This window comes from Phaenicophaeus curvirostris, chromosome 20, assembly GCF_032191515.1.
Source record: "Phaenicophaeus curvirostris isolate KB17595 chromosome 20, BPBGC_Pcur_1.0, whole genome shotgun sequence".
In the NCBI taxonomy this organism is placed as follows: domain Eukaryota; kingdom Metazoa; phylum Chordata; class Aves; order Cuculiformes; family Cuculidae; genus Phaenicophaeus; species Phaenicophaeus curvirostris.
In genome coordinates, this window is record NC_091411.1 from 6,388,087 (window position 1) to 6,400,756 (window position 12,670).

General features: G+C 45.6%; 1 protein-coding gene across 2 annotated transcripts in view; it reads left to right on the top strand.

Annotated features, from left to right (window-relative positions):
* COL27A1 (collagen type XXVII alpha 1 chain) overlaps positions 1–12,670 on the top strand; it is a 162,112-nt gene that overhangs the window by 8,239 nt on the left and 141,203 nt on the right. For both annotated transcript variants that reach the window (XM_069873701.1, XM_069873700.1), the window contains 2 exons: positions 1,957–2,027; positions 7,344–8,788. In XM_069873701.1, the coding sequence (XP_069729802.1) occupies positions 1,957–2,027; positions 7,344–8,788 (1,516 nt within the window). The remainder of the gene's footprint in view (positions 1–1,956; positions 2,028–7,343; positions 8,789–12,670) is intronic.

Here is a 12,670-nt window from a genome sequence, read left to right on the forward strand (position 1 = left end):
TTCATCATTTCATGCTCTTTTCAGGCAGTCATGCCCAGCTGTTGATACCTGGAAAGGTCTTTGGTCCATGCATACATGGAATTGTGTCCATGTCTTAAAACTCCATTGCTCCTTTGGAGGTGAGCACAGAAGCACAGGTCTTTCTATGAAGTGGATATTGGCCTCTTAAGTCATGGAAGGACTTCTTCTAGAGGTAGCCATGAAGAATCATCCTATTCTGCTTCCTTTCCTACCTCCACTGAATGAACTGGGACAACAGCTCTCCATGTCTTCAGAGCGCTGTGTCTCGTGGGATGAAGTGGGAAGAAAACCAAGTCTCCCCAGCTGGAGATCTCTTGAGCATAGTGAGGGTTTCCTGGTTAACATATGGCTACAGAACATGGTGGAAGATTACTGTGATTTGGCTATTCCAAGCTGTTGTTCCTCCATACAAAAAGTAAAGCAGTCCCAGAGCTCCTGAAATGTTCAACACAGTGTCAGGGTGATGGAAACAGTAATGAATGATGTGGTTCATCTCATTTGTTTCCCAGCCGATGTGGGGCCACTCCAGTATTTTGTCCCTTCAAGCCTTAAAATATTAGTTAGTGGCTGGATTCCTCCATGGAGTTTTACATTCAAGGCCAGCTTTCCCCACTGATGTGTAAATCACTGTGGCTTCATTTTAGCTGTGGGAAAAGGTCTCCTGCCCTAGGTAAGGGTCTGGTCCAGAGTAATACACTGTCTCAGAGGATGTTTTCTTGCCCTAAAGATGAGCTTGATGGCAGGAGAAGAGTGATCTCTAATCCCATTTGATAAATTATTTGTCTTTGCCAGCTCTGAAAAGAGGAGCAAGCTGCACTTTGGCATTGCTTTGCATATCCCAGTGTTCATACTGTCTTGGCTGAAATAAAGAACAACCTGTGGATGTCCCATATTGCTTTCTTCTGGCTGAGGACCTTCTTTAGTTGACATCTTTGTCTCTGTTCCTCCAGCAGCCCTTGCTGATCAAGCTGTTAAATATCATCTCTAGAAGTTGAGGGAATTCAGTCTTCAAACTTTCCACTGACTGTTTTAGGCGAGCTTAACCGAGGAGTTTCCTATGTTCGTTACTTGGCCACAAATCAAGGAAGTTGGCGGGGGAAGAGGAGAGCTTCAGCTACCTTTCTGGTAGAAGTTTCCCTCACTGCTGGCACTTCAAGGCTTAGTTTAGCTGACTGAAAGGTTTGTCCAATTCCCTCTGAGGCATGAAAGGGTCTGTGAGTGCACTGCAGTTGGGAGTCTGCGGTGCTCGCTTTCTACACTTTCCTACCACACTAAGCTAGTAAGAAAGTCATTAGTGGCAACAGCATAGGTTGCTGAGTTGGTTAGGAGCTACCCCTATCTTTGCATCTGAGTGTAAAAAGAGGAATTGATGCATGTAGGATTTTGTAAGTTTAGAATGCTTTCAAACATGTAGTAAAGCAGTAGGGCTCCAGATTTATTTGCTGGGATACAGGTGACTTGTCACTGCAGCCCATTTTCTATTTGCATCCTCACAGACCTGCACCCTGGCATGTCTTTTGACCTTCCAATTTTGAATTATTTCTCCGTTCTTTTGCATTTCTTATGTTCTGTCCTAGAAAAGAGGAGTGCCAGAGAGCAGCAGTAGTGAAGGGACTACTTACCTGGCACTGATGACCCTGCATCTCAAAACACTGGTCTGATCTCTGTTCAAGGCTCCATCAACAGCTCTTAATACCAATGGGAAAGCCTTCCACTCAATTCAGCAGCTTTAGATGACTTTAAATTAGCAAAATGAAATCTCAGCCAGAAGCAAGTGCTGTTGTGCTGAGATCCCGCTCTCAATTGTCCAGAGACACACAGATACTGCCACTGACTTCACTAGACTTGGGATCAAGGAGACCCTTAGTGGAGGGGCTACTTTTTGTTACTAATGTTGTAGAAACTCATTATTTTTTTCTTCTTTTCCAATTTTAGGGGATTCTGCTTTCTCTTGACTGTATTATGTTTTACCTGGTTCCTGGGATTCACACAGGGAAATTCTGAAGGTAAATTACCCTTTTTTATTTTTCCTCCCCTCTTTCAAACAAAATAAAAAGTGAGTGCTTTGGTATCAGTTTAGGGCCATAATTTAATAATGTCTGAGTCTGGTGTGCAGAACTAGATGCATTTGTTGCTAGTCAGTGCAGTACTGGTGATATAGAAGATGCAGTTAACAGCTGGCAAAAGAACCAGTTTTTTACAGGTGATTACGTGCCTCACAGGACTTTCAGCAGTGCCTGTCTGTCTGGTGGAACTGGTGGGAATGAAGTGCTTCGTGTCTAAAATGTCACTGGCATCTACCTGCACTTGCTTGTACTTAACTGCTTTTAGAAAGTGCCCCTTGAGGCAGGGGCATTAAGGAATTAGGAGTCTCTGGCAGAAGGGTTTTTCCCTTGGCTTGAATGCAACCCGATCAATGCCTGTGCAGGCACATAGGATGTTGCACATATAGAAATTATGTGAGTTCTAAAAGTAAAAACAAATTTAAGGGAGGAAAATCCCACGGAGGCAGTTGACAGTAGAATGACTGTGTCTGGCTCAGCCCTTGTGCTATAGGGCATGGACTGTACAACGTCATCTTATCATTACACCCCTTCCAGTACCTAAAGGAGGCCTGCAAGAAAGCTGGGGAGGGACTTTTTACAAAGGCTTGTAGTGATAGGACCAGGGGAATGGCTTTAAATTGGAGAGGGGCAGATTTAGACTCGACATAAGGAGGAAATTCTTCACAAAGAGGGTGGTGAGGCCATGGCTCAGGTTGCCCAGGGAAGCTGGGGCTGCCCCATCCCTGAACTGTTCAAGCAAGGTTGGATGGGCCTTGAGCAGCCTGATCCAGTGGGAGGTGTCCCTGCCCATGGCAGGGGATTGGAAGTGGATGACCTTTAAGGTCCCTTCCAACTCTAACCATTCTAAGATTCTTCGATTCTCCAGGCATTCCCTTCCCAGTGTTGCTGAGGAGAGGAGAAAAGATTGGGATGCAATAACCATAGAATCATGGAATAGTTAGGGTTGGAAGGGACCTTTAAGATCATACAGTTCCAATGCCCCTGCTGTGGGCAGGGACACCTCCCACTAGATCAGGCTGCCCAAGGCAACCTGGTCTTGAACACCTCCAGGGATGGGGCAGCCACCACTGTCTGGGCAACCAGTTCCAGTGTCTCACCACTCTCACGGTGAAGAAATTCCTCCTTATATCTAGTCTAAATCTGCCCCTCTCCAGTTTATAGCCGCTGCCCCTCATCCTATCACTACAAGCCTTTGTGAACAGTCCCTCCTCAGCTTTCTTCATAATCAGTGACCCCACGAAAGCAGCTAGAAAGTTTCAGAGTCAACAAAAATAAAAATAAATTTCTTTTACAGTTGATAGCGGGAGCTGAGTTTTCTAAAACATCTGTTTGTAAAGGCGCCATCATCTCCTCTTAAAATAGCAACACCTCTCTTCCACATGCATGTTTTACATGGGTATATGCTGGAACTGAACAGCTTCTTCTGCAATCAGCAGACAACAATAAGTGGACTAGCAGACTCCAGGGCTCTCCTTTTAGTCTCCAAAACATGAAAGAAAAATAGAAAGTTGGTCAATGCTCAGCTGTAAACCAGCCCATAGAGCACTTTTTACAGGGGGAGAAAAATACATCCCTACCATCAGCAATTTTGAAAAATGTAATATTTTCCAAATTCTGCTTCAATGCAAAAGAGGTGAACATCTGGCTGAATCACTTAGTCAAGCAGTTTTCAGAGTGAGTTTTATGTCAGCTCATAAAGAGGCAGAACAAATACTGTGTCTTGGCGTCTCTTTTTTTCAAGTCGATTTTAATGTGCTTTTTAGATTAATCTTTATCAATCATTTTCCTCCCATGGTTATTAAGGGATGGTGCCATGTCTTCTACCATCAATCTAAAGGAGACTTTTTCACTTTACACTTACTGCATTACCTTAGTGTGATAGATACCTCCTCTCTGAGACACTTTCTCTGTGATACAGTGATTTTAAAAACCTTGCTGTGTTTCCCCACATCCAGACACAGGCTGTTCTTCTGGGTACCAGAAAGTAAAAACTGTCAAGGAAGAAAGGCTGTAAAGAAACATTGGTGACCCGAGACTGTATTATCACCCTGGATTTTTAGACGTGAGGTTTATAAAAGCAAATAAGAGCTTGTTCATAGATCTGTGAGAGGATGAAATTAAGCCAATGCCGTGGGCTTTTGAAAACGCTGCAGTTATTACTATAAAGCTCAAGGGTCTTCATTCACACTGGAAAATCAGGAAACACAGAGGATGATTTTTCCATAAGTGTTACAAATCCAAAAGATCATGAGGTTCGTGAGTTCATCTGATGTGCACTGACTAAGGGGCTGGGCGGTAACTTCTGGAAATGTAGCATTTATTCAACCCAATTTTAGCTGTGGGCATCACATCTCAGCTGTTGGAATTGAGGAAGCTGCAAGTTATTTCTCTCCTGCCTTTTTGGCTTCTTTTTCTTGTAAAGCTTTTTTTGCGTGGGGGAAAGAAAGAGATGGGAAGGAGAGCAATAAAACTCTTTATTCCCTATATTTGATGATCATGTGGTTATTCAGGAATCTCTGTGCATCTCGCTTCATGCACAGAGTCTGCTAGAAGTTTTTCGCAGTTGCTCAAATGTTGCAACAACCTGGGACCAGGCAGCTCTGAGTGAATGGCTTTTTAAATAAGGTGTTTTGATGGAAAAAATCTACAGAGGAAAAAAAAAATTAAGGGAAAAAATGCTTTGTTGTACTTGGAGCTACTTAAGGAGGCAAAATTACCTTGCATTTAACATTAGTTGATGACGTCCTGTCTTCCTGGGGGTTGTGCCTCACCAGCTCATGGCAGCCAGCATGGGATGGGGAAGCAGACGGGCAGGGTGCACAGGGGAGTCCTGAGCTGTATGCCTGGACCTGGTGCTGGAAAATCCACACACAAGGTCTTTATGATGTCTGTTTTAACCAGGTTTTGTGTAGGCACCCAGAATTTGGCTCTGCCTTAGTGGGTTTTGAGGGAAAGGAGTGGTTGGGTTGTGCTTTTTCCCTTTTCCTTAAGCACTGTTGGATGTAGTTGCTAATGAGGCAGTTGAATTGGTATTGAAAACAATAGCAGCATCCTATGAGCAGGGAGACATCCTTACTTCTTTGCAGAGCAGCTACCAAAGGAGGAGCTCCTGGAGTGTAAAGGATCTCTGCCTAGCAGAGAGACACCACTGTCTGTATCTGGGAGAGAACCTAAAAATCCATGTAGAAATTAGAAGCTGGAGTCTAGCTCCTTATTTTAGGTGGTAAATTATTTCCTTAGGGCTAAACCCTATTGACTTTGAAGTCTGTGGCAAGGGTCCCATTAGACTTCACTAGAGCCAGGCTTTGGCCTTCACAATGCAATGGATTCTGGAGATTATCCAGTATGAAGATACTGCTGTGATTCCCCCTTTCAGTGAAGAGAGGGAAGGCTCTACCTTTCCTATGCATGTGGGCAATATGGCAAAAAAACAATAGGGGACCAAGGTTTCCATACTATGGGAGAAGTAACGTTATTTACACTTGCACATGCCAGTAAATTATCCTGTCTTGCATAGAGTGGGAAAATTTCCATCACATCTGATGCATCTTCTCCAGTCTCTGTGAGAAAATGAGTCAAACTGCCTTTAAAAAATAGAGGTGGGAATAAAGCTGAGCTCAGACAAAGTAAATATTGATTGACTTGTTCTTACATACAAAAATGGCCAGGGTTTTTGCCAAAGTCAAGGAACAGAGGTTTTCTCATTATTCTCCTCCCTTCCTGGCCAGTAATATTACAGGCCTCTGGCTGGCTTGAGTCTACAACCTGTCTGGCCAATACTGAGGATTGCTTTTAAGTGCCAGTTCCCCAAATATTGGGTATTGTGCTGTATATTTAATGTCTAAGGGTGAAAGAGGCTAGGTTACAAGGTCCTTTTAGAGAAGGAGCTCATTTTTAATTTGTGCAACCTTTTATTTACTTTTCCTCTTAATCTAGGAAAGCTGCAGTCCCATGATGTTAGCTGACATGCAACAATGTTGGCACTGTTGTGTTTCTGATTGTTAAATTCTTAACTTGCGAGGTCAGCGTATGGACTATATATCCCAGGCTAGCTTCCCAAATGAGCACTTAAATAAATGTGAGTTAGCTGGTGGTCAAGTAATGGGGATTGCATTTAAGCAGGGAAGAGGGAAGGAAGTACAGTTATCCTGCTCGTTTCAACAGAAGTAGTGAATGTTCAAGCTGGAGTAAGAGAACAAGCTTTTGGGCATATAAGCACCTTTTTCAGGTCTGGACACGTTCACCTTTGCAGCTCTGCTCATGTAGACCTCAGCATCTTCCCCAGTGAAGTAGTTTAGCGGAGTCTGCCGCCAGCTGGCTCCAGTTTGTGTTGCTGTTGCCTGCTAATCTTCCTTGGACTTGGAACTGTGAGTGACTCCTGTTAGACCTTGGGGCCAGAAGCCAGAGGATTCTGCTGGTCTGTCTATTGCAGACTTCTGCAGGAGTCAATGGAGAAAGATAGGTGCCTCTGGACAGCACTTATTCTCGCTTGAACAAGGCACCCAGGTCCAGGGTGACAAACACTGGCAGAGCGTCCTGCCACTGTTACTCAGTGGCAGTCATAACTGATTTCTCAGCCTATCACAAACCCAAGTTTGGTTCCTCCAACTCATTTTAATAGTTTAAGGCTCTAAGATGATCTGCTGGAAGAAAAATATTCCCATGCTGAGAACCTTAAGCGGTTCAGTGAAGTCTAGGTGCAATCTTTTCACACTGGGAGGCACCTTTGCTTTTCTAAACCCTCCAGAGTCTCAAAGATCAAAAGCTGCTTCGTATTAATTTGGAGAGAGACAGATACAAGACTTTTGTGCTCCCTTTGAAAGTTCTGTTCCTTGCCTTCTGGGGATATAAAATTTTGCAATCCCATCTTAGTCTGTTGTTGAAATTCCTTTCCAGCTGTGTGGTCAGTACTCGGAATTAAATCTCAGAGAAGTGGGCTATTGGTGCTCAGTGGGAAATTTCCTTGTGGTGAGGTCAGCTCCCTCTAGAACCTCTGGAATTGGTCCCTGGTGGAACAGAATGCACCGTGGAGCTGTTGTGTTTTAGCAGTTGCTGGTGACCAAGCTAAGTGCGCACTTGCTTCTCGCACTTCAAGCAGAACAGCTACGTACTCTCCACTCTGTTTATATGAATATATATGTGTGAGTGGATGGTGGGGTTTCCTGCATCCTGTTGCCACTTTGCATGGAGCGGTTAGAACACATCAAGCCCTTGGGTTGCCCAACCCCTCAAATTTTCTTTGTGCTTCCCTTTCAGATGTGGATGTTCTTCAAAGACTGGGCCTGTCAGGGAAAAGGCCATCAAGTGGATGGTCCTCATCACGTACAGTTCCTCAAGGAGTCATTCCTTTCAAATCAGGGGTCATCTTCACTCAGCGAGCACGTGTTGAAGCACCAGTCAGCACCATCCTCCCTGCAGGCTCCAGCACTGACCTGCTCCTGGTGCTGAGTCTCTGCTCCCACCGCGTCAACAATGCTTTCCTCTTTGCTATCAAGAGCAAAAAGAAAAAACTGCAGCTGGGAGTCCAGTTTGTGCCTGGGAAGATCATAGTGTATGTGGGCCACAAGCGTTCTGTATATTTTGATTACAATGTCCATGATGGCCAGTGGCACAATATGGCCATCAATATCCGTGGCCAGACAGTCACTTTATTTACTTCTTGTGGGAAGCACAGAGTACATGCAGATTTGCATTTTAAAAAGGATGGAGCATTGGATCCACATGGATCTTTCCTCTTTGGGAAGATGAACCATCACTCCGTGCAGTTTGAAGGTGCCATCTGCCAGTTCGATATTTATCCTCCTGCCAAGGCAGCTCATCATTACTGTAAATACCTAAAAAAACAGTGCAGACAGGCAGATACCTTCCGGCCAAACCTGCCCCCCCTCATCCCTCTCTTGCCCAGGGATTCCAGTGCCTCCTCCCCGAGTACCCCACAACATACAGAACTCTTGCTGCAGGGTCTAAAAAACCTGACCACTGTAGCCCCATCCTTGGGTTTTGGCAGGGTCACTGCACCCCTCAAGACTCAGGCTTCAGGTGCAACAACCGTAACATCGGTATCATCCCCACCATCACTGCCAAGACTGACAACCAAAGCCACAAAGGTCACAGTGGCCCCATCTCCTGCTTCATCAAGTACTGGAACACAGCCACCCACCCATTCGCTCCCTCGAGGGACGGTCAGGACCCCGAGGGTGTCTCAGCCTACTCCCAGCACACATGTGGAGAGAACTCCCCTTCCCACCGCCAAAAAGGCCCCACCAGCAAGCTATAGTCCTGCCACAACTAGCGGGAAGGAGTCCAAGCAAGAAACCAAAAAGAAGATCAACCAAAAACCCACCACTGAGTCCTCTGAAGCAACCAGTACTATGAAGCCAGTGAGGAGGATGACTGATAACACAACCAGCAACATCCACTTGATCACCCTAAAGCAAACCCCACAGCACCCAAGCAGCGGGCCCATTCCAAAGAAGAGCGTGCCGTCCCCCACCAGGAAAGTGTATCCCAGTACTGTCCCCCTGGCGTACACAAAACCACCCCCAGGGTCTGCCCGTCCCACCTCCAGAGCCAGGGCACAGGCCTTCAACCTCACCACCCCAGCTGCAACTGACGGCTATCAAATCTTTGAACCCTTTGGACCCACTCCCTTTCCATTTTTACTTGGATATCCAGGAGTGAAAGGAGAGAGAGGACCTCAGGTAAGTTCAAGCTCTTAATGCGACCTATTTCCAGTCGCAGCTCAGTAAATAAACAGACCACAGGTTATCTTTTATGGAAACCGTAACCTACTATAAAGCTTAGTAGAGTGTGACAACTCCAAATAGCAGCCAAGCGCTGTTACGTTTCTGTTTATCACAATTCTAGCATTTATCTCAGTCTAAAGTTGACTGCTCTGGGATGGTGGCTACTTAAAAGTTTGTGATTAAAGTTGCTGCTTAATGGTAGATTTAAAGAAAAAAACCAAACCAAAACGAAACCAAACCTTCTTTTCATCAAGTTGCTGGTTAAAATTTTGATGACCCGGTTGGGGCTGTCTTCCACACCCCTGGTTTTTCTCAGGGCTGAGAGGGCAGAACTGTTGGCCACCTTCTGAATAAAACCTGCATCCTTAAAAGCATGTCACAAATTAGCTATTAGCTATATAATACTGGTTATTCATTTGTCCTGTACCTGAAATCCACATTTCTACCAAAGTACCCTCTTTCAGCAAATGCAACTATAGAGATTACTTCAGGATTTTTTTTTTTTTAAACAGACTTGCCTCTATTTTTGTGGTATAAGTTAATTCATACTTTTTGTTCCTTATAGCCAATACTTAAAACATGCAAAGAGTTTCCTTTATAAATTTAACTACTGCATTCCACACACAGTAACCACTCTTAGAGTGTATGTCTTGGCTATCATAAAAGTGTATACACATTTTGTAATGTTAAAAGCAGTCAGGCCACACTAATTATCTGCTACCTTTTTTTTTTTTTTAATGCAAGAATGCAAACAGGATCTTTAAACTGGCCAGCTTTTAGGAGGATTTGGTGTTCCAGCTGTAGCCTCTTGCTATATTGTGTACATGAGAGAGAGGTTGTACATGTAAAATAAGTTTCTCCCAGACGGAATCTTTAGGTGCCAAGTTCCAGCCTAAAGCAAATTTTTACAGCTAACTTCTTAAAATAGCAAAAGAAGGGTTTACAATGGAAATATTGAGGCTAGCTTCAGGAATGCAATCCACAGCACTCGTGTCTGCAGATCTGCTGCTCATTGTTGCAAGCAACACCTGAAGTGGGATGGTTGTCTTCTGCCCAGCCTTCAATGGGCGCTTACGTTCAAGGTTTGCATTTCCTGCCTGTCCTATTTCAAAGCAGTGTGATGATTTCTCTCCTTGTAATTCAGGTGGGCAGTCACCAAGGGGAGTGTTTTGTTGGAAGGTTCCCATCTCTAGGAGAGGTGAAGGAGCTGCCCCGGGCAGGGGGATGCAGCACAGGCAGCCCCTGCACTCCTGCCGGACTTTACAGGCGAGCATCCACGTTGTGTTCTTTGTACTTGGAGAAGTTTTGCTACAGCTCTCAGCAGACAGAATGAGCTTCAGAGATTTTGTCTTTGGGTAGTCTTCTGTGTTTCATGGAGAATCATTTCAGGGATATTTCCAAGAGGAGAAATTCAGCAATTGTGAATTTATCTTAACGCGCTGCGTATCTGTAAGGGGTAAATCTGGGTGGCCTGCTCAGAGCCCACTGGAATCCTGACCTTTTCTACCTTCTTGCCCTACAAGTGCCATGAGGGTGACCGTGCTCCAAGCCCCCACTCCCCTCTACAATGTAAAGAGCTTATTATTGAACTGGAATGGAAAATCCATCTCAGCTTGTGAATCATAGCAAAGACAGATTCAGGCTGTGGAGGGCTGAAGGAAGAGATGGCAGGATTTTTCCATCCCGTCTGAGAACAACTGGAGTCCTGAATTGAGGGAAAGGAGAACACTTTGAGGCTCTGTCTGGCCTTATCCTCTTTGGCTGCTGGAAACAGTCGGCACTTTGGGAGGGAAAGGCTACGGCTCGGCTGGAGCTGGCTGCCATGCGGTGCTTGATAGTTCCTGTGACTCACTCGGAGATCTCTGTACCACACTTCGTGGATGTCTCTGACGTGGGAAGAGAAAGAGGAGAAAAGACCGGAATGGGGATGACATGTTGAGAAATTTATGTAGCACTTCTACAGCCAGATGAGCATGTTTCTGAGCAAGTGCTGATAAATATTCCATGCTTGAGTAATTACCTGGCGCCGTCCTCGTGTTGTTGGGCAGACATCTCTGATGAGGTCAGTGCAGCCCTTCCTGCTCTGCTTCACAATGTCATAGCCCAGCACTTTCTTTGGATGGGGCAAGTTATGGGCTGGGAACATCATTCCCTGAGTCTGACACAAGTGTGGAAGGGTAGGATAAGGAATTAGTTTTCCCAGTTGTGTGTTGCCTGATATGAGGTCCCTTCAAGAAGGCTGTCACTCTGGGCAGAGAAGTATGTATGGGAAAACTGTCTTCTATCTTCTCAGCAAGGATTTGGACCACCTTGGCAGTGATTTAATTCACTGTTATACCAAGTCCAGAGGAGGCCACAGAGATGGTCTGAGGGCTGGAGCTCCTCCCATATGAGAACAGGCTGAGAGAGTTGGGGTTGTTCAGCCTGGAGAAGAGAAGGCTCCAGGAAGACCTTAGAGCAGCTTCAAGTATAGAAAGGGGCTACAGGAAAGTAGGGAGGAGCTATTTATTGAGGTGTGCAGGGATAGGATGAGAGGGAATGGTTTTAGGCTGAAAGAGAGGAGATTTAGATGAGCTGTTAGGAAGAAATGTTTTCCTGTGAGGGTGGTAAGGCACTGGTCCAGGCTTTCCAGAGAAATTGTGGCCGCCCCTTCCTGGAGATGTTCAAGGTCAGGTTGGATGGGGCTTGCAGCAACATGATCCAGAGGAAGGTGCCCCTGCCTAGGGCGAGGAGTATGAACTGGATGATCTGTCAGGTCCTTTCCAATCCAAAGTATTCTATGATTCCACGATTTAGGGTCAGAAGTATCTGGCAGTGGCCTGCCTGGCTGGCTCTCCGCTTACAGAGGAGAAAGGACCATCTTTCATCCTGATCATCCCAAAATCAGATGTGATTGACAGTTGGGGTGCAAGGCAGTGATGATGCAGGCATTGTGGTCTCTGCAATTCTCTCTCTGTGAATGTGACTGCAGTTTCTGTGGGGTAATCTTAGCTGTGTAGAAGGCCTCCTTCCCCACAATTGAAGGAGATGTCCACCTGATTAGAGTAGTGTAAGCAAGGGCCTGAAAGGATCTGTTTACCTAGCAGGAGATAGTATCACCCTCTGTGGATTGTTCTGTCCTGAAAGATCACCCCAGTGCTTCACAACAGGAAATGGAGATGCTGCATCCCACATGCAACTCATGGCAGAGCACTAATTCTTTAGGAATGTTGGGTTTTTCTGTGCGGCTAGAAGAGGGAGGATAATATGCTCTTAAAAAAAGAAAAATTTCTTGGGAACCATTAATAACCACAAGCATTTGGGATCTCAGCTCTACATTTCTTTTGGAGGGGGGAAATAGCCAAAAGAACACCCAAACATCATGCTAAGTCAGTAAGGCAGCACTGACTCAGCAGCTGGCGAGCATCCCTCTGAATCATCCCTGCGGCTGCCCGCAGCACCTCTGCCGAGCCTCGCTCGAGATCTCCCATCCCTGCACGAGGCCAAGCGAGCCTTTGCTCAGCTTGCAGAGCGCTGTGACCCCAACACGTGGCTGCAAGTAGTCTGGACACCTACAAAAGAAAAAAAATATGTATTGGGAAACAGTGCTTTGTTGCCAATATGTCAAGCCCTCAAACTATTCTGAGGCGATGCCGTGATAGGTGTTTGAATCCTTCCATGGATGTGGAATCGTTTGTCTACACCAGCATTGGGTACGATGAGGTGATTTTGGGGGCTGCAGCCCTCTCTCCTGCCCGTGAGCACTGCCTGCTGGGGTGTGCATGCCCTGTGAAACTGGTGAGGCTGCAGCAGGCGCCTTGCCCTGGCATTGCCAGGGTCTGTCTGGGTTGTACAGAG